This window comes from Epinephelus fuscoguttatus, linkage group LG18 (assembly GCF_011397635.1).
Source record: "Epinephelus fuscoguttatus linkage group LG18, E.fuscoguttatus.final_Chr_v1".
Classification (NCBI taxonomy): domain Eukaryota; kingdom Metazoa; phylum Chordata; class Actinopteri; order Perciformes; family Serranidae; genus Epinephelus; species Epinephelus fuscoguttatus.
In genome coordinates, this window is record NC_064769.1 from 36,416,601 (window position 1) to 36,440,311 (window position 23,711).

Sequence of the window (23,711 nt, forward strand, 5' to 3'; positions counted from 1 at the left end):
AGCCGTTTGTTCACGTCACAGAAACACAGAGACATCAGCACATAGTGTTATGCATTCAGTTTAATTTAATTTAAATTAAACATAGTACAGTCTTTTCAAATGAATAGCTCAAAGGGACAGTTCACCCCAAAATCAAACCTGGACAGCCCTACAGTTAAAGGGCCAGTGTGTAATATTTGGCATGGTTTATTGTCAATCTGAATCTGAATCTGAATCTTCTACCCATTAATATGTTTATACAAGTGTATAATTGCTATAAAATAAAATTCGTTTGGTTTTCGTAGCCTTATAATTATGCTTTTATATATATTAATATAGCAAGGGCCTCGCTTTAGAGAGGTCGCCATCTTGCGCCACCATGTATGTAAGGCAGACCGAGCGGACAATCCAGCCAGCCAGAGAACACGTTTCGCGTGTATAACTGAACCAACGAAGACAGCGGAAGGAAGGAAGAAGGAGGAGGAAACAGCAGAGAGTGTTAGTAGTTCGTCGATAGAGAGTCGTAAAAAGTTTTTTTTAGTTATAAAGTTTGTGAATGGACCACACTTTCCACGCAACATGAGAGAATGAACCCGAACCGTCATCTGCGAGGAAAAGAAGACGCAACTTCACTCCTTGTGATGCACTCTCTGCGGCGCTTTTCCTGCTGGTGATATATCTCCCCAGCGATGGTAGCAGTAGCACCGAATCCCATTCTGTGCATTCAGCCTCTCTTCTCGCCCGCTCAGCATCAAACACATGGAGTTCCTCATCTGTATGCTCCGGCTCAAACAGGTATGGCTCTGGGTCTGTGTCCGCTACAAGAAACTCTTCAAAGTCGCGTTCAAAGTCGTCCATTGCAGCTACTATAGTCCGGAGATATCGCTAGGCTAAATAAACAGCTGAGCTCTGTTTACAGGCTACGCTGTCAGTCAGTGTGCGGGCTGGAGGTACACGGAGCAGAGAGGGGAGGGGGTCCCCACTCGGTATGGTAAACGACTATGTGTGTATGAAGTGTGTGTGTGTTATGCTAGAGGAGTCAGAGTTTGGGACGGAGTCTTTTACCCCCTGGAGTGTTACCGGAGTTTCTGGAGTGCTCAAATAAACTGGCCTTTTTCCCGAACGCTCCTCTGGTCTCCTGCTCGTGAGGGATTCATTACAATATCGTAACATGGTTTAGATTTCTAAATAAACATTCACCTCGTCGCTAGATAGACCTACTCCTGAAAAACTCATGTGCAAGGCTTTTTGTCCCTACGAGGCCACCGTCATTTACCCGACGGGAGGGGTGAGCGAGTGAGCCCTGCACTCTAGAATTTGACCTCTGATGTCACTGTTTTCAACCCATTTTACACACTGGCCCTTTAAGAGATAAGTTTTTGATTTTGGGGTGAACTGTCCCTTTACAATTAAATATTCTATCTAGAACATGCTGTGCGTAAGGCCACGACTGTGCGTCAGTGCTTTCTCAAAAGGACAATAAGAACCTGCAGTATGTGATGTCAGTGACGCCTCCAGTCATTCCACATAGACAACGGTGTACCATTAACGTTTATTAAATGAGTTAATATGGCTTTGAGTTCTGAGTCCTGTTCTTCTATTCGCCTTCACACAGAACAACAACCCGCCTGTAACAGTTCATCCAATCAGGTCACTTTGTGACACAAACATCTGTCGGCAGGTGCTTTTCTTTCCTTCCTGGAACCAGCAGCCACAGTGATCCTACAGTATACACAGTATACAGTAGCTCCTGAAAGCCCCACTCCACACTCTGATACTTCCTGTTGTTCAGTGATCACACAGAGAACGGGGGTGTGGTTAGTAGCGGGAAGTAATCCATTACAGAGGCAGCCGGATTACTGTTTAAGTAGCTTTCAAAGCCATAGCACAGATATTAGCAGGACGAGCGACTGCAATCTTTCCAACATGAGTTATGAAATAAAAGCCTGCAGACAGCACCTAGAGGCTGCCGCACATCCACCGGCAAAAGTCTGCTGGGACCTCCACCGGCAAATGAACGGGGAGCTACAGGCACTCGCAGATCGGGGGGACGCCAAACACTTCATCTGCACACACCACCATGTTGAAACTGTTTGGAAATTGGCAAAGTTTAACATTATGGCCGTACACATGCCGCCTTTTTTGCATGCTCAAATTCGTTGTTTTCAATGAGGACGCACGCTCAAACGCCGGAGCGCCTATTTTGCAGAGTACGATCGCTGCACCCCGAGGTAATGCAGCAGCGCACATCACGTCATGTGACAAGGAGCAACCAATCACAACCGACAGGATTTCATGTAAACAGGCTATGATACAGTGCTTGTTAAGGTTGCTCTTGAAAGCTGGCCAGGAAAAGACACAGAAGTAACGACCTCGCGTTTTCCAGGCGGTTAAAGACGCCGCAGGTGTACGTCCCGTTAGACAGCTACTGTCGTCTTCAAATGTGAACGTTTATTACACAAACAGTGCTCTGATTAGGGTCGGGTACTTTTAATGACACCATCGTAGGTACTGCCAGTTACAGATTCATGTTAAGTCAATCAGCGCCAAATTTAGGTACCTAAAAGCGCTCCTAGGTGAGAACGCCAGGAGATGGAAGAACTGCAAAGCACCTTGAAGGCCGCAAGGGTTTTCCAGCTTTGCGTTGGAGACAATGGAGCTCTGCTGAGCCGCGGGGTTCAGACAGGAAGTGGAAGCACTGTAAAGGGGAAAATGCTGGAAAGCCGGCTATAGAGCTCCGTCAGCTGCCGAGCAAACCGGAATTATCGCTTTATCGGGTCTATTTTCTTTTCTAATGTAGAAACAGCCTCATATCACTGTCGTTCGTGATCATGATTTTAAATTACATACGGTACTTTCACATATTTGTCACTTATGTCTTAACAGAGAGCACGCAGACGGACAGAGACGCTCTGTGTCGGATCAGAAAAGTGCAGAGGAGCAAAAACGCATGTTAACTGCAGCTTATTTAAAACTACGTTTTTTTATTACAGTAAAGTACCAAGAAAATGTACTCCTGGGTAACAGATGGCACTGGACGCAAAGAGGCATCAGAGTGCACCAGCACAAGCTTCAAAGATGACGTATATCTTGCAGCTTTGACTACAGTCATACGCCGTCTTCTCGTTTTAGAAACAACCTTCTTTTTTAAACGTTGAGAACTAAATTATATTTAATAAGTCGAACAGTGTGGCTCAGCAACATGATCAAGAACGACTGCGCCAAAACACACTGGAGTGAGGCTTTAACTCAGGAAGGGGTGTGCAACTGATATCCTGCAACACTGATTTAGTACGACATACATTCAGGCAGAACGTTGGCATTTTAAACTCGAACAAACCTCACCGAGCAAGTCTCCAGCGAGCTTTTGGCAACAGCAGAGATCTCAGACAAATCATGTTGCAGCAGTCTGAAGATCTTCATGTGTTACAGATGAGGAAAGGTGACAAGAGTTAATCTGGAAGTTTTGTCTTTCCACTGTGTGTTAGGAGAAGCGATTCGCTTTTGGCCATACGACTCTTAAAAGAGGCACAGGATACTCGATCGAGACTTGCAGCACAGAGGATTTAACCAATCCAAACCCCATCAATAATTCACAGCTGTCTGTAAGATCAGTGCCGACAACACAAACACGACTGCAACGATCAGCTGCAGACAAATGGCACAGATAAGGAACCTCAACATCACATGTCAACCTGAAGAGTCTGCAGTCAGTGGGGCCACACACACACACACACACACACACACACACACACACACACACACACTGTGGTCTGAATATCAGATTATTAGTCCTCCACGTCTGGATGTCCCACAGCACTCCCTTCAGAAACACGTCATTAGGAGACGATTCAGTCCTCTCAGTTCTCACCGTCAAGTTTGCTTTGTTTGTTCACGTCTGGCCGACTCTGAAGACGGGCTGTTGTCATCTTCTGTCACGCAGCTGTCTCCGACTTTGACGAAGGTTTTTCTGACGGGTTTATTTCACATCTGGCAGACATCGACGCGAGTGAAATATCTGACCTGTTGTGGGTCATGTGGCTTTTGACGAGATGTCCAGCAGCGAGGGCGGCCATCAGGGAGAGCTCACCTGCCAGCACGGTGGCACAAACCACACGGGCCAGCTGCCGGGCGTTCTCTCCTGGCTGGCTGGAGCTGGTGCCCTGGACACCGAGCATCTGGAGACACAGATAGAAAACAGTGTTACTAATCTCACAGACCTCAAGTCCAGCAGGTTTATGCTTCCTCATTCATCAGCTGTGTTAAACATTCAGTCCCTGCAGGGTCATCACGGCCTCCTGCTCTCTAGCAACTGCGTCTGTCACATGTCTGAGCATCACTGATGACTTGCATGTCATTTGAGTGATTGAAGCATCAGTCAAAGTTTAACAGGGTATTGAGAAATCCAGACGGTATGATTTTCAGTACCGTCATAAATACAAGCACTCCTCTCGTTATCAAACTCATTGTATGTAGTGCACAGCTTGCGCCACCAGAGGTCAGTCTGCGGTCTCTACTGATGGAGCAGGCAGCTGAGCTAAAAGACGCTGCAACACAGAGTGATCCAGGAATAGCGCCCAGGCCACGGTTACTGCATTAGCAGTGTGTGTGGGGTTTTGGGGGTTTTTTTGGTGCCCAGGACTGCAAACAGCCTGCCAGCAACGACCAGGAGGGACCAGCACGTTTTCTACATCTGACTCAGTGAATTAAGGGTTTGTTTCGATCGAAATAGAGATGGTGATTGTTGGAACAGCGGACTAACTGGATGAGTAACAGGAAAAAAGTGTACAGTTGTATTTCTCAGATGTTAACATTGCACTCCCTAACATTCTGTGAGTTTCTATTGTGTTTTTTATTCTATTGAAAAAGCTAAGAGAGCTGGCAGAGAGTAGCAAACTAACTGGGCCGGGGTCAAATATAGCGCCGCACACTCATACCGTAACATACCGTATACCCCGATAAAATTTAGGAACGGTATACAGGTATGAGAAATTAGACAGCGCCCAAGCCTAGTCTGTTTGTTTTGGAGAGGAAGAGACCACTGAAGATAATCCCAAAAATAAAGGTGAGCACACATCAGCAGGAGCTGGGCGTGTAGGTGAACGGAGTCGGAGAAACACTGATTTTTAATGTGAAACTAGGGCTGGAATAATATTGGATTTTTACTACACAATTACACCAATAGAAACAAATATAAAAATAAATACTACTACTTAAAATAATACTACCAATAATGCTATCAGTCGAAGTCATCTTTCACTTTGTTTATTGTGCATTTTGTCTTTTTTGTGGTGAATAAATTACACCAAAAATACGAGTGTTTGTAGTTGGAGAAAAAGCGAGAATGGAGAGACACCGAAATGATTCAAGAAGCACTGGACTATTTACTCGGTGCATTATTAACACGATATTAATATTCATTTTTTGAACGGTTATTGTTAAAACCAGTCTACCGTGACACTACCGTGCGTAAAACTGCAATATTCTGTGTTACGTGTTTAAATCGCCGGGTCTGTTTATGGGATGAATCAGCTCCCGGTAAAAACCTCCTGAACAATGAACACCACAGGAATCCTAACCAGGAGAAACTGACTGCAATGACAGCATTGCTCATGAGACCCATAAAAATTAAATATTGTGCAGTTAAAGAAATCCTTTTTTCCCAGCATTCCTCTGGTGTACAATCAATGGATTTATAAAATAAAGGACTAAACAGCTTGTTTGTTATTTTCGAAAAACTTTCATTCATTTTGTGACTTTAAACTAGAGTCAGTTGAAAAATACACGACCAAATAATGAATCACAACTTGTCCACTTGTGTAGAGTAAGCTCAGGTGACATTACCTGCAGACAGGCCTGCTGTGGCGGCAGGTTGGTGCCTCCTCCCACAGTGCCCAGCTCTATGGAGGGCATGGTGCAGCTGATGTACAGGTCCTCCCCGTCTGGACCAGCAGCCTCCATCTGAGTGATACAGTTGGAGCTCCCCACGGTCTGAGCCGGGTCCTGAAACAACACAGCAATGTCACTCAGGGGGTGAGGTGATGCACAGCAGGCTTTGCGAGTATCACATCAGGATAATTAGAAATCCGGACTGTGGGATTTAAACACCGTCAAAAAGGCAGACATTTCTCTACTGAACTGATACAGAGACGCTGTATTGAGGTGATGTAGTGCACAGCACTACACTGGTGGGGATAATGGGTGCGTTCTGAATCTCATACTTTTTCTTTTTACTGTTACTAGGTACTAGGAGTGGGGGGGGGGGGGGGGGATCGATTTTTAGATGCATCGAGATTCTGTCTTGTCTGTCGTGGAAAACTCATCATTGATTTTAATTTTATTTTTATATTTATTTTTCAAATTAACTCCTCGACCACTCACACTACTGATGTAATTCCAACGGATTCTGAAAGCTGAGAAGGTACATTACAGTAGTGACGTCATTACCTGTGAAGGAGGGGAGGGAAGTGAGCATAGCAGGAGGAGAGTGACAGCTGACCAGGAGAGTGCAAGTTGGAGGGACTTAGCAGTGTTTTGGTGAGTTTTAGTGAAGTTTGAGTGGCGTTTTCTTTGTAAATAATATTTAGTGTTGTAAACAACAGTATCTGTGGTTTTTTGAGAGCTTTTTTATGCCGAGTTTTTGGCCGTGTTTTCACTATAGTTCGTAGTTTTGCCATCGTTTGTCTTTTTTGCAATAGTTGGTGTTTTTATAGTTCATAGATAGTTATAGTCAGTTATAGTTTTGTAACTACTGGAGGAGAATGTCGAGAAGGTCAACGAGGGACTGGAGAATCCCGTTGAGATTTGTGGACGAGGAGGATGGACTGGTGGAGTGTATCATCTCAACCACAGTAAGTAACAGAGTTTGTATGCACTGGATATGTATTCCCAGTTTTATTACAATAATGTTTTTCAATATCTAGTGTAAATTTTCTTACTGGCTTGTCTTAGAATCGAGAATCGTTTTATAATTTAAATCGTTGCCCTTGGAATCGGAATCGAATTGAATTGTGAGGTGCCCAGAGATTGCCACCCGTACTAGGTCCTGCAGGTGCCCTTCAAAAATTATGCACCGCTGCATGCAGTATGCACACAATCAGGACTTGCATTATACCCTGAACTTTGTCCCCCTTGCTGTTATATCCGTTACCTTGGAGACTAAACAAACTCCACGTACTGAGCTCGCCAGAGACGGAAATCAAGCTGGAGAGATCTGCAGCTGACTTCTACTTTGTAATGTGTGTTTAACTTATAACTGCATAGATATAGTTATACATGGTTATTTTTAATACTTATGTCCTGTTGTTACTTGTGACATTCACTTAATGGCCTGGCAGCAACATCAGAGAGACAGCAGGGACATACTGCATGTTTCACATCTGAATGAAATAAGGATTTATTCCGCACATTGTTTGTAAAATGCAGACTTAAACACACTGAGTGATCATTTACCTGTCCACAGGCGATGTAGATGGCTGCTACAATGTTGGCAGCATGAGCATTAAAGCCCCCGATACTGCCGGCCATGGCCGAGCCCACCAAGTTCTTGTTGACATTGAGCTCCACCAGAGAAGTCGTGCTGCTCTTCAGCACCTACGGACACATGCATGGGTGGTTGTAGTGAGAAATGAAGTAATTAAATAATCTGTGATCTGCTTGATACAGGACTGGTTTTAGCGAGCGAAGAGGTAAATCCACTGTTACAACTTCAATGCAGACAGAGGAGTTTAGTTTTAGTTGTCTTTACCTCTCTGACCACCTTGGCAGGGATGGTGGCCTCACACACAGCAGACTTCCCCCGGCCCACGATCCAGTTAATGGCAGCGGACTTCTTATCAGTGCAATAGTTGCCACTGACCGACAGCACCTCCACGTCTGGATGCTGCTGCTTGAGTCTCTGCAGCGCCTGCTCAGTCCCCTGAGGAGAAACAGCACACACAGACACTTGTCAGTATCTACAGCTCTGCAGATACAAGGCAGGAGCAAAAGTTGCATTTAAATCGACTGCTGTGCAACATTTGGTCGTACCTTGGAGAGCATGTTCATGCCCATGGCGTCTCCTGTCTGAGACTGGAAGCGAATGTACAAGTTCCTCCCGGCTAAGCCCACCAGCAGCTTCTCCAGACGAGCAAACCTGCAGAGAGCAAAAGTTCATTTATGATCTGCACCTCCTCCAAAACCAAGATAACATTTTACAGCCCAAATCACCATGATGTCACACTAACAACAATCATTAACAGGCTGACAACTGATTTAAACTGTTGAGAGATGTGAAATCTGCAATCTTGTTTATTTCTGTTGTCGTTTTCAGCCGTAACTGTAGAGTTTTAAGAGAGAGAGTTTCACACAAGTGTTCGACCTATCTGACATTTCTGTGCTTATTTTATGTGCTGTGCTGCTTCGCTATCGTCTTTGATAAAACTAATCTACTGGCACAGAAACTAAGCAACGTACTGCTTGTGGAAGGGGGCCGCAGCAAAACATATTTTAGTCACCTGAAAAAATCTATACCAGTCACAGTGAACACTAGGCTGGGGTTTTGTGGAATAAATGCAGTTGCTGAATATGACTGTACTGAGGGCAGGCCTCTTCTCAACTGGTTCACGATGGAGCCGATGAAAGCGCACAGGAGTCAAGTGGACTGTAACTATTTTGTGTGCGGTTAGATCCACAACCGAAACGACCACTGTCCTGTTTTTGGCTGAGTAAGTGAGTGCTTTGTGTCACAGCGTTTCCACCGACCTGCTGGTGATGTCGAAGGCCTCTTTGATGATGCTGAATCCGTCCGAGGTCTCCAGCCAGACTTTGACCTCTGCCGCCCGACACGCTGAGGGCAGCCTCACCACAGGACCCCTGGTCATGCTGTCAGCGAGGATCCTGCTTCGGCAACCCCCGCTCAGCTGGACAGGAAGAGAGAGCAGAGTCAGAACAACACGTATATACACACACACACACACACACACACACACAGAGTAAACAACAGCTACAGCCAGACATCCCTCACTTACAGAAAGCGCCCTGCATCCTCTGTTAGTGCTGGCTACCAGGCAGCCCTCTGTGGTCGCTAAGGGAATGTAAAACTGCTTCTCATCCAACAGGAGAGGACCAGCCACTCCTACTGGCACCGGCATGTAGCCGATGACATTCTCACAGCAAGTGCCCATCACCTACAGGGCAACAACACAGACTCAATAAACACAACGCAGCAGCTGCAACATGAACACAAACATTTTATTTGTTGAAAATATAAGAAAATCAATGTAGATCAGACGCCACAGAATGTGAAAGAGGTCCATGCTGCCGGTACCTTAGTGTAGTCGTAGTCCTTATAAGGCAGAGACGCCAAAGCGGAGACAACAGGCAGTTTGGGTGACAGCATTTCCCTCCTGATGGCCACGCCCCTCTCCGGACTCTCCAGGACAGATTCCAGTTTATAGTTCAGGATGTTACGTGAGGTCACCAGGTTCATCACCTCTTCATTGCTCAGACAACGGGCGCCCCTCTGGAAAGCAACACAAGCAGATCGATGAGTTCTCAAACCGCCAGACTTTCAGACAACTTTTTAAGTCCTTCTTCATGCATTATTTTTTTATTTAAGGACAAAGCAAGTAATTCATTTCCAAATATAAATACTTATCAAACATCAGTTAATGGTGTGATTGCGTCTCTTTTTAGTGAGGGGCTACTTATCACACTTTTTAGGCATAACTGTATAAAATCCTCAACAAAACATTTGAAAGAAGCACAGGGAAACGACGCCAGCTGGACCTCAAGTTTCACTTTCACCACTCTACATGGTGAGCTCTGGTCAAAATATTAGGGATGCACCAATTGTGAAATTCTGAGCACAAATTAGCACAAATTCAGTCATACCAACTTTTGTGACCACCTGAAAAATAACCGTCTTTCACACGAAAATAGGCCTGTCGCGATATGCGATAAGTCTGTTAACTGCACGGTAAATTTAAAGGGAGACGGTAACTTTACCGGCGGCGATTAATTGCCATATTCATGCGTGTTTGTTTTCCTCGTCTCTCTCCACCAAAGAGACGGGATGACAAGAGCATTCACTGCCGTGCATCGTCTGGCAGCCAGGTGAGTTGGTTCATTAGCGTAATGACCGAAGGGAAAGCTCTTGTCATCAAGTGTTTTTGTCTCTGTGGGGGAGGCGGGGCTATGGGCTGGGCTACACACACACACACACACACACACACACACACACACACACACACAGTGCGATCTTCATGAGGGGGAGACGAGGCGGAGGAAAAAAAACAGCTGAATGTAAGAGAAAGACATGGAACTTGTTCCTAAACCAAACGCCACGGCCCCTGTGTGGGAGTGTTTGGGATTTAAACCAAATGACAGAGGCGAGCACAGTAATGTGGACGAGCCAATGTGCCGGGTTTGTTCTAAAACCATCTCAACAAAAAGAGCAAATATGACCAACTTAACTGCACACCTGAGAGTGAGAGACTGACAGACTATTATTTTGTATTTATAAGGTCTTTATTTATTTATTTATTTATTTATTTCGGATAATTATATATATATATTTTTTTTTTTTTTTTTGCATTTGTAAATATTCTTGTTAAATAAATGTTAATTTCTCTTTTAAAGAGTGTACTTGCATCATTATGCCTTTACCATTATATAAGTTTAAAAAATGGTCTAAAAACAGCAAAATTACAACAATAATAACAATGGTCTTAAAAGCACAATATTACGCAATATTATCGCTTATCACAATAATTTCTGATGCAGTTAATCGCCCAGCAAAATTTGTTATTGTGACAGGCCTACACGAAAAACTACTTTTTAAAATAACTGCTTCAATATACATCGCATTTCTCTCTCTAATAATATTTATTATATATTTTATATCTTATATTACTGTGAAAACAAAACAAATTTCTCCTTCAAACAGCTGAATTTCAAGTTTCTCTCCAAAACTACATTTTACAAGATTACCATAAACACATCATGAGAACATTATAACTAAACATCGACCAATACTTTGTTTTACTGAATAGAGCTTGAAAGCATCATATTGTGACTCAATGCAACCTCCATTAGCAAATAGTTTCAGCCACCAGCTGATAGTGAGTTTACGAAGTCTTTGTCGTGACGGCATCTCAGGGAAGATCTCTGATTGTCCCAAAAATGTTGTGTGACACAACAGAAAAGCATCTGCCGCTGCCATCGGTCAAGATCATCTTATTTGCAGATAGGTCGATGGCAGACAACAAGCCGAATACCGCCTGACACTAGGGCTTTCACGGTATGTTAACAGTCGCAGGCAATGTCGCAATTTCATGGTATTCAAGAATCTGTATTGTCAGTCAAAATGACCCATAAAGGAGTTAAAACGGAGGGGTTATTTTGGATTAAACCAAACGTATTATCACTATATTTGAAACTGCACAAACAATTTTTAATAGAACTATGTGTTATAAGTCTCCCTTTTGAAAATAACTAAAATTAAGTTGAGATTTTCTGTCCAGCTTCATTTCTTTCCCCTCAATATCACAGATAAGCAAATGCACATGGTACAATAACCATCAGCGTTTATATCACAGTATACGTTGAGACTGGTGAACCGTTCCAACACTTGTCAATACCACTGTTCAGCTGATAAATCGGTGCACCCCTTCAAACTATACGGCAGCATTATGTGGTTCATTTGAAGGACTTTTAAAACTTTTTAAACACCTTGTGCAAACCCTGTAAAGTGATCTTCTGTAAGGATTTCCATCTGCTCTGGCAGCTTACCTGAGGATCTGAGAGGATGGCCATGCATTCTTCCAGCGACCGCACCTCTGAGTTACTTTGAGGAACATGAGGCGTTGGAGCAAAAGAGTCCCCAAAGTGTGGAACACAGGAGCCGTTCTCCACCGGGGCTGCTGGAGGCTGTGTTGCTTCTGCTGTGGAGGAAACAGGAGAGACAAAAGTCACGCTACACAACAAGACAGTTACATCAGAGTTTTTGTTTTTCCGTCTGAGTTCCGACGTTACAAAGCTAGCAGGACCAATTATAATCCTCACCCTTCTCTCTGAACGCCGAGTCAGCCTCAGGGGAAAGTTGAGAGTCTGAGACAACTGGTGAAGCACGGCTAGTTGCTAAGGTAACGTTCATGGCTGTGTGGGGTTTCAGGGCTGGGAAGTCTCTCCTGCAGCAGTCTCCTGCCAACCTCGGCTTCTGGGTCGTGGGAGAGCTGATAATGGGACTCATGAGAGACAGGGAGGACTCGGCTTCTGTTTGCTCAAAGAAGACGTACTTCACAGCGAGCAGCAGGGCGAGACCGAGAGTTATCACCTGCTCCAGGTCCATACTGTTGGGAGGTGAGGGGAAGACATGCATCAGTAAGTTAACGCACAGGGGTCAATAACAGGCAAATGTATTTATGGACTGAGCGGTGCGTTTACCTGGTGAGCTTCAGAGGCCACACGGTGCCACCAGAGTCCAGTCTCTTCGCTATGGGCCCCTCCGCCGAGCGGTTATGACCTGGATGCTCAGCTGCTAGTCGAGTGTGAGCATGAACCAAGGCCAGGCCCAGAGACTGAGGAGGACATCATGTAATAGATATCTCAGTTAGATCGTTACAAGCTTCATTAGTCTTATTTCAAAAGGGTCCACATTTTAAAACTGTTTTGTTTACAGCTTCTCACCATGATGATTTTAACCCTCTGGGTCACAGGGTTGGGCTTGTTGTCCTCTTCTTCAGCCAGCACACGGGCAAAGTGGCTCAGCTGCCAGATCGGGCGGCCCTCACGACTTTCCCTGGAAAGCTATACACACAGACATGCAGCATGAGCGTGCAGAGGATTCACTTCAGACTATAATTCTTCCACACATTACATATCATATTCCTTACCTCCAGGACCAGGGACACACATGCAGGGAAGAAGGTCATGAAGACAAAGTAATTGGCGAGGACAGACATACAGCCAAAACAACACATGATCTCTAACTGAGGCACACCTGGAAAACAATCGAAGATAGTGATGATTTAATATTCCACTCAATTCGACACAGAACATTTAATGTATTAATATGAGAGGGTAAGGGTACATAGCTGTCACCATTTTGGAGGAAAACGGTTATGACTGTTTCTCACCTGACATTGTGCCAATCCCAATGACCAGACACTCCACCAGAGCATCCAGAGTAAAGGTGGGACCCAGGATGGCCATGCCCTGGGAGATGTTCTCCCTCACCTCCTCCTATACACAACACACGGACGACAGCACACAGTCATTAACACCCCAACAACATCCTGTAATCAACAGATCTTATTTCAGTCACAGCTCACACGTACACCAAAACAAGTTGTGTGTGGCGTACCTGAGAGTTTGAGCTGAGTGCAAATTTGGCCAATGCACAGGCTTTAGACAGGTCAATGAGCAGGAGGAAGAACGGCAGGGCTTCACTGCAGGAGGAAGAGACAAATATTATTTCACTGCAGAGGTCTGACACATTGTTGAGAAGCCAAATAGTTCAACAAGTGACAGTGGCAGTCTTATGAGTCAAAGTGTCCTGTCACAATGTTAGAGTTCTATCTAGTGGTGTTTTGTTATACCACCACTGAATTAAAAAAACTCATGATTATCTGACAGAGCTGCACACCTCTGATTTTAGCATCATGTCTCTTTAAAATACACATTGATTGATTGAGAGATCTGCAGTAAGTTTTAACGTGAATCGGTAATCTTTACTCCCAGCTGCCAAGAACTGACCACCAACTTGAATGCAAACCATTTTATCTGTTTTATCTCACTGCTATACTACTTATCTTTTGTTCTCCTACTGTATCCACACTGTGGTAACTGAGGTAAAGCCTAGTTCACATTACATGATTTTCACCGCGATTTTGACGTCGCAGAGGATCTTGAGAGCCACCTTGGGTTGGAGCTGAGTCAGCAGATAGTCTGCCAGGACAAGTCCTCATGTGTGAACAAGCCTACGAGCAAGTCGCCCGCTTGTCTGTGACTGGAGAAGTCTGACACGACTGACAAAGAGCATCAGCCAATGAGAGGCGGGATACGTCCCACGTCAGCACGCAGGAGGACGGAAGAAATGTGAGGAGGACAAGCCGCAGGGTTGCCAGGTCCGCTTATTAGCTGCGACTTTGGGCTTGTTTTTTTGTAAAGTCACTTACAAATATTGGTGGTCGCAGGTTGCGTTTTTTTTTGGGCTTAAAGCAGAGTTGCTTATTTGGGCTTGCTCTCTAAACGTCACCTTTCTCTATATATATCCATCACTTCTTTTGGGCTTGTTTCCATAGCCCTGGTTACTTGTTTCTCTCCCAAGATCTGGCAACACTGACAAGCAACAACAACAATGGTGGTGTCCACAGGATCACGGGGAGCGTGTTGTGTTTGGACTCAGGCCCTGGAGGCAGATCTGATTCAACACTGGGAAGAATATCCATGCCTTTACCATGTGTCGTCTCCAAGTTAAAAAACGTAGTCTGGTGATGTCACCACTCGGTGGAGAAATCTTGTGGTGTGCACACAGGTCGTAACGCAATTGGCGATACTCCCGCTGACAGAAACACGTCACCAAGTATGAACACTCAAAACATTACGATAGTCTCTGTGACGCAAAATCAGGGTGAAAATCGTGTAATGTGAACTAGGCTTAAGTTGACAGGACGAAACAATTAACCTTAACCACAAACTGGTAGACTCCAACAGCTAGTTTAAACTGGTAACAAGTCAATGACATGTCTACTGAAAAACTGTGCATGTGGAACACTTACTTTAGACCTGTTAGCTCTTTCCCAAAGAAGTGGATGACCACTGTACTGAAGACAAAGCTGGAAAACACTGTGAACAACCCTGCAATACCTGTAGGAAGACGGAATGTTGCCAATGTAAATATATAGTAAAGGGGTGATACATGAAGCTGTAGCCATTACATTCCCACACTGAACAAGCCTTAACATCCTATTACACTGACCCAGTATATATTTGGACCCCAGTTGTCGCAGATTCTTGAACTGGAAATAGATATAAACGATGGCCATGCAGCGTGTGATTGTTAGGATGATTACGTCACTGCTGTGGATTTTCTGTAAAAGAAAAAACAAGCACAGCCACATGTTCTTGTTAGCACGTCTTGAGCATCACCTACTGTGTATAAGAATGAGCTGCCACACCCACACCACATTCACCTCCTCGACTTTGGGGCACTCGTTCCAGGTGCACATCTGGTTGCTGGTTGCCAGGTTGTTCATAGACACCAGGCAGACGGTGAGAGCGAGGGTGCCCACTATTACCTCCCATGGGTGGGAGGCCACCAGCAGGCCATGGAGCCTAAACAGCCGTGCCAACATGGTCTCAGGGTGCCTTCCTGCTACCTAAGGTCACAGCCTAGCCTGATTAAAAAGAAGCATGTCAAGTCATTCCCAATCAAAGAGACAGCACGCGACATTAATTTACAATATTATGAGATGTATGTTGCCACAAATTGTCGCTGCTATGTAATAAACAGGCGACAACAGCAAATCAAAGCCTGACTGCTGACAGTGTGGTTAGCTTACAGCTGTTAGTACCACAACACAGCCTCTGCTTGGTGGCTTGCTACCGTGAATGTTAATCTTCAAAATAACGATTAAGTTAATAAATATGTCGACTCGCTCACTCCCTCTTTAATATGTATAAAGACAGGTAATATCCGCTACTGAAACGCAGGTGGGAGCCGCAGCTCACAGTTATAAGCTATCAGTTTCTGTTTTCGTTGGTTAGCATTAGCTACATGTTAGCCGTTACTCACAGACGCTAGCGCTAGCATCGGTTAGCATTAGCTACGTTAGCTGTCACACCCGGACTAACTGAAACAGCCGAGCACCAAGGTCACCTCGTCCTTCCGCATTTTATGAACACTCAAACTGATACCGAACAATAAACCCGTCTTAAATTCACCTACTTTTAAATGTAAGCTTCTCCGGGGTCAGAGAGTTCGTCCCGTCATGACAAGGTCCCTCTCACAAATCGCTTAGCTAGCTAACTTCATCCTGACGCAACGACACTAACAAGGCGATGCGGAAATGCTGACGTCACGCTGCGTCACTTGATAGTGCGTCACGGGGCGTGGTCAGAGAGGAAGCAGTGGTGACGTCCTGAGCTGTCTCATGTTTTCTGGTGAGAGAAAGCATGGGAAAAGTTATAATAAATACAGTTTTAATACAAGTTTAAAGAAGTTTATAATAAAATATAACATAAAATGTATCTGATAAAGTTTATGTCAGAAAGATTCAAGCTGAATATTGATCATAAGTGTGATTTCTGTGGACCGGAAAGAGTTATTTCACTGTAAATGCACCAAAATATTTTGGATGGATGTGGCCAATTTTCTAAAAAGGAAACTAAATATACATTTTAAAATAAAAATGTTTAAATGTTAAAATGTGTAAAAACACGCTTCAAAACATGTTTATAATACAACTTTTTATTATGTTTGGATAATTCCATATTCATGAGAAAGCCAGAAACCAAACAGACTTTCCTGCACTTTATTAATGAATTTCAACAATACAGCAATCTTATCTAATATTAAGAATAAAAAAAGATGTATCAAATAATTATTATATGATGCATATTACACAAACTCTGACATTATGAAAAACAAATGTAATTAATAATAATAATAACAATAATAATAATAATTGTGATTTATAACAATAATAATTATTTTTAAATTATTATTTGTTCTTTTTTATTTTTGTATTCTTATTTTGTGTTTCCTGTTGTCTTTATGTATTTGTTTTTACTTTTGCACAAGAAAAAAGTTATCAAAGAAAGTTGAATGTGAAGAAACTCAGAGAGAAAAATAATGACATTACACTTTAAAAACATTTATTTTTAATGCGATTTTATCAGGCTATGGATATATAATTAAAATGTACAATAATACAATATTTATTATTTTGATTAGTTTGTTTTTAGTTTAGTTTTCTGTTGTCTATGTATCTGTTTGTACATTTGTAAATTAACTTTTACATAAGAAAAGAAAGTAAAACAAAAGGTGAAGGTGGAGAAACTCAGAAAGGCAAAAGTAATGACATTACATTTTTCAAGATGTTTATTATTTTTATGCAATTTAATTAGGCTTTGATATTCAATAAAGTATTATAAAACTTTATTGTTATTATTATTAGGTCTTTTTTGTGTTGTCTATATGTATCTGTTTGTAAATCAACTTTTGCAAAAAAAGAAAGTAAAAAAGGTGAAGGTGAAGAAACTCAGAAAGAAAAAATGACATTACATTTTTCAAAACTTTTATTTATTTTCAATGCGTTTTTATAGACTATAGATATACTATGTTATATACATATTAGGGATGCAAGATATTGGATTTTTTGCTGATATCCGATATGCTGTTATATAACAAGTTATTTGGCCTAATTTCATTAATCATCAAGTCTCTCCTGTAGTGGAATAAACATTATATTATACATACTCTTATTGTGACGGCCCACCAGCAGATGGAGACATGAAATAAAATACTTTTCAATGTATTTGATATTTATTCAATGTGTAAAATAAGATAAAGCATGCTGGCTGATTCTGATCGTTCATTTCAAAGCCAGTATCAGACAATCCCAAGGAAATGCTGATATTATTGTGCATCCCTAATATATATGTATACAGTAATATATTTTGGGAGAGTTCATATAGGTTACAGATAACTAAAAAAACTTTGACTCTCTGAGGAGTCAGACAGGTCGCAGTACTTTTTCAATAGAGCTAAATGAATGGAAAATAAAAGAATGAATGGATGGATAATACAATAACAGTTATTTGTAATTTAATTACATAATTTTGTTACATGTCACTAGTCAGTCCCCAACACTGACCACAAGTATAATGTTATTTTATTTTTCATTATATTTCCTGGACTATTTTATGTCTCAGACGTATTTAATGAACATTGTTGATGGAGCCTGAGATCTAGGATTTTCATTTTGCCATCAACTGCTCCTCTGTAATTCATGTGCATCTGACACTAAAATATGAATACTTGATGTCATTATTATATATTATCTTGGATATCAAACTAACATCAAAATCTAGGGGGTTTGAAGTTCAAGTCATTCGCAATCACAAGTGACGACAATCTAGTTTTAAGACTTTAATTTATTTGTTCGTGTTGTGGTCACATGGTTCATGTGGGATGTGGGTGGTTGAATAATCAGAATCATCTCTATTATTTATTTGTTTACACACATATAATGAATTTTGTTTTAAATTGCTCTCAATGTACAAAAGCACAGTTCAGTAACAGACAGATTCTTCATCCAGTGAATATTAACAAGCCTGTGCAGGACAAATTTTCATATTTGAGACCTAGTATGCAAACTGCACCTGTTTGTTTCACTGTGCAGTCATCAAGCTGCTCTGCACTCCTCATGGTGTGTTGACATTTGATTATTATCTCAGTTCAGTTTAATCAAATAAAACGTGCCCCTTCACTGTAAATAGGAAGTAGATAATGTTGGCTATATGGCTCCAAAGTTCAGACTTTTACAGTGTCACGCAGTTGAGAAACACACAAAGCAGTATTTGGACTTCTGCAATAAAACACACCTTACACATAATGGTTTCACCCACATGCAGTGGTTCAAAGGTAAACTAGGTCTTAAGAGCCACATGGCCACATGTGGTGTGTTGCTGGATGTGTTGAGCCAGGGGAAGGCAACCTGTGGCTCCCTGTGGCTTTGACAAAAAATTATATGGACATGACTTTTTTTTTAACATCTTAATCACAATTTTTCAGTGTTAGTGTTGCAGGCCTAAAGAAATCCCTTCATTCTCCAAATGTAAAAATTTGAAGCCTACCTACCGAGTACAAAACATGTTTTAACATTCCATCTAAATCTTCCTGGCACCTTTTCCTTGAAACTTTGAAACCTTGACAGCAGTAGCTCGTCTTGAGTCTCCCTAGCTGGTTAGCTATGGGTGCTAAATCCAAAAAAAGTAAAGGCCTCATAATAAAATACAGAGTTTAGTAGTGCATGGACAGATTTGTTCGCTTTCACTGCCAGCTCTGCAGAGTTAAAGTAGTAAATGATCATAAGTAATGTCCTGCCGTCACCTTGTGGTAGAACAGATTAATGAACGCTCATTTAGACTATTAGTATAGACTAATTTAGACTTAACAGGCTATGTTACCTTCAAATATGTTTCTGTTTTTGGTCAGAAATGACAAGTAAAGGTTGCTGACTCTTTTGTTAGGGGAACGTAAGAGTTTGAAGCAGCTCAACATGTGTGGTGAGGACTAAACTCAGTGACAGTAGAATCTGTGAAGTATGATCCTGATGATGTAACAACGACATGGAAACTATTCATACACACAGTATTTATTCTTTGCTGATAAAACATGGCAGTAACTACCAGTGCACTGACTTTAAATAGTCTTCAGGTAGTAAGGCGCCACTAGGGGTCCCCTTGGAGTCTGCAGGTGCTCTGCTCCTTTCTTACTGTGGTGGCTTGAAAGATGAAGTCACAGAGAGCAAGCTGTCCTTCGGAGTTTTATCGCAAATGAACATGAAGTTTGATGTGTCATAACATCACATCTCTTATTCTCACCCTTGTTTTTACCTAGTATTTCATAATATATCTTAAAAATATAGATATGACTGTGTGTGTGGTCGTGAAAAATGATGTGATGAGCTTATGCTAGTGTGCCTTGGTGCATGTGTACATATTCATATTGCTCCAATAAAGTTTCACTCTGTAACCAACACATTCTCACTCCGACCTCGTCACATGTTCACGTTTGGTCATGGACTTTCCACGTCCAGATACAACGCCCAAGGTACCCTGGGTGTGTTGGTTGTTGCCGCGTAAACATCAGCCTGTTACATGCATTGTGTTCTTTCGAAATAAAATAAAAGCACTACGTCGGTACAACATCGCAAATTGATGTTTGTTTTCCCTCAGCAACAAACACACGTGGTTGGGTTTAGGAAAAACGAACAGGGTTTGGCTTCAGAATTGTACAGGACACAAACACCGTTCTCTCGGGTGGAAGTCGGCGGCTGTTGGACCCATCTACCACCCCTCCCGCCCACTCCAGTTGGACTTTTGCCGCCTTAACTTTTGTCCTTGTCCTGCTGCATTTCGCCACCCGGTGCCAGTAAACTATAACGACAACCGGCCGCGCATCATGCTGATTTAAAGGATGCCTTTTTTGACACTGCAAGTCACTGCCCAAACGCTGGATTTCAACGACTTTGGAGTGAGTCCAGGCTCAATATTCAGTGATTATTTGTACATGAAGTTACATGCATCATAATATAATAATATCACTTATTCTCACCCTTGTTTTTACCTAGTATTTATTTTTATATATATCTTACAAATATAGTTATAAATGTGTGTGCTGTCGTGAGAATGATGTGATGAGGTTGTGTGAGTGTGTGTTGGTGCATGAGTACATATTCATGTGCTGCTGACTGGATTGCTCCGACAAAGTTTGTTGTATAACACACATTGAGAATAAAGGATCTGTCTGTCTGTCTGTCTATCCCTTCACTGTTTCATCCGCCACTTCACAACCTTACATTTGTCTGTCTGTCTGCTGAGAACAAAACGTTGAATGCTGGAATCTAAAACTAAGCTTCTAATAACAGCGTCTGTAAAACAGCAGCTAAACACTTTCACACAGGAAGCAGAGAAAGACAAGGCAGTCATCATAAATCATTAAGGGTATAAACTGCCATAACACTAACATATGACTAAATTATACCTCCTGTTTTATCTTTACACCATCTACTTTGTCTACTTTCCTGGTTCCTCACCTGTTGAGTTTGTGTTAGGATTCCTTCTGTGTTCAGTGTTTGGGAGGTTTTTACCAGGAGCTGAATTATCCACAGAGTCACTTCCTCTCCAAAACAAACACACCAGGTGATTAACGCGAGTAAAAACACTGAATAAACCAGTTTCATGTTACAAATCTGGGTTTCTCTGATGTTTTTTGGCATGTTGGAGACAAGCTGCTACAAACACCTGCTAATCTGTGCTCACCTTTTTTCTCTGATAACTTGAGATCCACTCATTCAGGAGGTTTTTACCAAGAACTGAATTATCCACAGAGGTCTCCATCTCTTCACAACAAATGGACGAATGAAGTGATTAAAACTGGTGAAAACACTTAATAGAGCAGTTTCATGTTGTAAAAAAAATCTGTGTTTTTCGCCCCGGTCTCACCCCAGGGACTGACTGTGTCAGTGACTTCTGGCATCAGACACAGACGACAAAAGCTGTCCTTTCACGTCTGCATGATACGCAGCTGGTGGCCATTATTGTTTAACAGTGCTTGTCTGCATCAGGGGGAAACGTGTTGGGACAATAACGAAAGTTAAGGCAGCAGAAGTCCGAGTAGGGTGGGTGGGTCCAGCAGCCACCGACTTTCACCAGGAGGCCGGTGTTGTGTCCCTACTGGTTTCCAATTTAACTGGTGTCCTTACCGAACAGCCGCAGATGTGCTGCGCCTCCGTCAGCAGATTCGTCACAAATTCACAAACATACACAACATATTACTGGCGATTTTTCTGTAAGTGAGCACTACGTACCAGCGACATTAAAACAAGAAAGGAAAGAAAACATGATATACACAAATTTGCTTCAAGCTGGACTCGATATCACGTCAACAAAAGACAATATAACGCTAACCGCACGTCTACCTGTGTGAGCCACTGAGACGCACAGGATGCACGGCTTTCCTCGGGTATTAGTAAGTTACGTCAGCATCCAGGTAACATTTTGATTTGGGCTGACCTGAGACAACTGGTTACCCTCGGCTTGCCTTGAAAATATCCAAGCATATTTATCAGTGTTTCTTGTTCCTTTTCCACGAGTCTACAAACATACTCAGTGCCACATTACAGTCGGTACAACACTGCACACTATGACAAAGCCTGTCATGTTTAAAAAGTGACGATCTAACTCGGAAAATGCTCTCCAAATACGCTAAATAAGATGTAAATAAAAACCAAGCACTTATAGCCACTGGATCATTAGAGGTGAAAAGCAAGGACTGACATTTAGTTTTTTGTGTACTTGCACTTTTGAAAAACCTAATTTGAGTGTTACATCAGTATGTTTTAATTTAAGTAGGATATTATGCTTCGCTGCATTTTAAATGACTTCCGTGACCGAGTTAAAAAAATAAAATCATATATGTGTATATCTATCTATCTATCTATCTATCTATCTATCTATATATGATTTTATTTTTTATATCATATGAATGAAAGGCCATTCCGATTAAAAGTGGTCATGTAAACGGTCATTCCGATTGAAAAACGGTCATTCCGACTGAAAATTAAATCCGATTAAAGGGGGTGGTTTAATCCGTTTGTCATTCTGAATGAAAGAATTTTGTGTGCATGTATACACTCATTCCTCTTTAAATTCATTCTGGTCTTTCTGCGCATGCTCGTTTCCTTGCCCTTCTGGCGCGATGACGTATATAGCGTGCATAGCAACGGGCTGCATAGCAACGGGCTGAGATAGAGCAGTCGGACTTGTTGCACTCACCGGTTTCCATTCGCCACAGCACGGTCTTCTATCTCCCTTCTTCCACCTTCTGCCTCCCTTCTCCTCCTCAACAGACGAAGCATTAGCAGAACAAGGTTGTTGTCGTACTGCTGCTTCAAGAATATAAGCAAAACAAGCCTGAAAAAGGCACTAAGAACGGCGTCGTCAAACATCTTGTTATCCGGAGCGAGGACTACAGTGTTTTCTTCCGGTAAACGTAAACACGTAACATCCGCCCGCCCCCTATCCAATCAGAAACCTTCCCTGCCCCAAACCTTGCTCAGACCTGAATAAAAGCAATTGAACTGATCTCCATGTAAACCCTCATTCGGAATTAATATTTCCCATGTAAACTACCTGGAAACACTTTAATTCCAAATGATTTCATTCAGATTTATTTCATTCCGAATGAGAAGCTATCATGTAACCGTAGCCAGTGTTATACCGACATAGTGCTTTTATTTTGAAAGAGACTGTATGCAAACTGTACATTTTCGGGGAAAATTGAAGTGTATTTTGAAAGAAGACGATACATGTAACAGGCTGAAGTTGACACGGTGTCCCAGAACATCAACAACCAACACACCCAGGGTACCTTGGACGTCATATCTGGATGTGGAAAGTCCATGACCAAACATGGACATGTGACGAGGTCGGAGTGAGAATGTGTTGGTTTCCAAAACTGCCCGTTGCGAAGGGGCTGCTAACTACAGTGGCAGAACCAGCCTTTGGTTTGTCTGTTCTGGGCTACTGTAGAAACATGGCAGTGCAACACACACACACGCACACGTACACACAGTTTAAAAGAATTAAAATAAAGCAAACATCAGGGGAAAATGATCCAAAGATATAATGCTAACAGTCAAATCTGCACACACTATGTTCTTTTGTTTGTTTATTATTATTGTTCATCTAAATTGTTTATTTGCTTTCTCATTACCTTTTTTTCTTTCATTTGTAATAAATGCTATAAATTCAGTAATTAATAATTATGGTGATGGGGGCACCAGGGGAAGCTTGCCTTGGGGCCCCACTGTGCCAGGTTCGGCCCTGTACTGTTTTGTTACTGAAGTCTTTCTGTACAGTGCACTCTTTGTATTGGCACTCCTTTAATTTTTATTGCAACTGCTGTACAGCAATTTACCTCGTGATTAGTAAGGTTGTATGTTATCATATAGGCTACC

General features: G+C 42.3%; 1 protein-coding gene across 2 annotated transcripts; it reads right to left on the reverse strand.

Annotated features, from left to right (window-relative positions):
* Window positions 1-68: 68 nt before the first annotated feature.
* Window positions 69-16,026, reverse strand: LOC125878674 (3-hydroxy-3-methylglutaryl-coenzyme A reductase-like). Of its 2 annotated transcripts, none has more exons than XM_049560055.1 (19): window positions 15,911-16,026; window positions 15,156-15,359; window positions 14,942-15,053; window positions 14,742-14,829; window positions 13,325-13,409; window positions 13,098-13,203; window positions 12,855-12,961; window positions 12,649-12,768; window positions 12,406-12,539; window positions 12,025-12,311; window positions 11,752-11,900; window positions 9,287-9,481; window positions 8,988-9,146; window positions 8,722-8,879; window positions 8,008-8,113; window positions 7,727-7,897; window positions 7,432-7,572; window positions 5,824-5,982; window positions 69-4,157 (listed from the first exon to the last, which is right to left on the reverse strand). In XM_049560055.1, the coding sequence occupies exons 2-19, from the start codon at window positions 15,315-15,317 to the stop codon at window positions 3,915-3,917; spliced, it is 2,682 nt and encodes an 893-aa protein (XP_049416012.1). In that variant the 5' UTR covers window positions 15,318-15,359; window positions 15,911-16,026; the 3' UTR covers window positions 69-3,914. The 2 variants fall into 2 exon arrangements, with proteins under 2 accessions (XP_049416012.1, XP_049416011.1); XM_049560054.1 differs by having other exon boundaries at window positions 72-4,157; window positions 11,752-11,903.
* Between the last annotated feature and the right edge of the window lie 7,685 nt (window positions 16,027-23,711).

What these genes read in the sequence shown, in the direction of transcription:
- LOC125878674 (XM_049560054.1), bottom strand. Translation starts at nt 15,317, where the DNA reads ATGTTGGCACGGCTGTTTAGGCTCCATGGCCTGCTGGTGGCCTCCCAC. An exon ending in CACTCAGCTCAAACTCTCAG is followed by an intron (nt 13,204 to 13,324) that starts GTACGCCACACA and finishes TGTTGTGTATAG; the next exon opens with GAGGAGGTGAGGGAGAACAT. An exon ending in AGGACTACGACTACACTAAG is followed by an intron (nt 9,147 to 9,286) that starts GTACCGGCAGCA and finishes GTTGCCCTGTAG; the next exon opens with GTGATGGGCACTTGCTGTGA.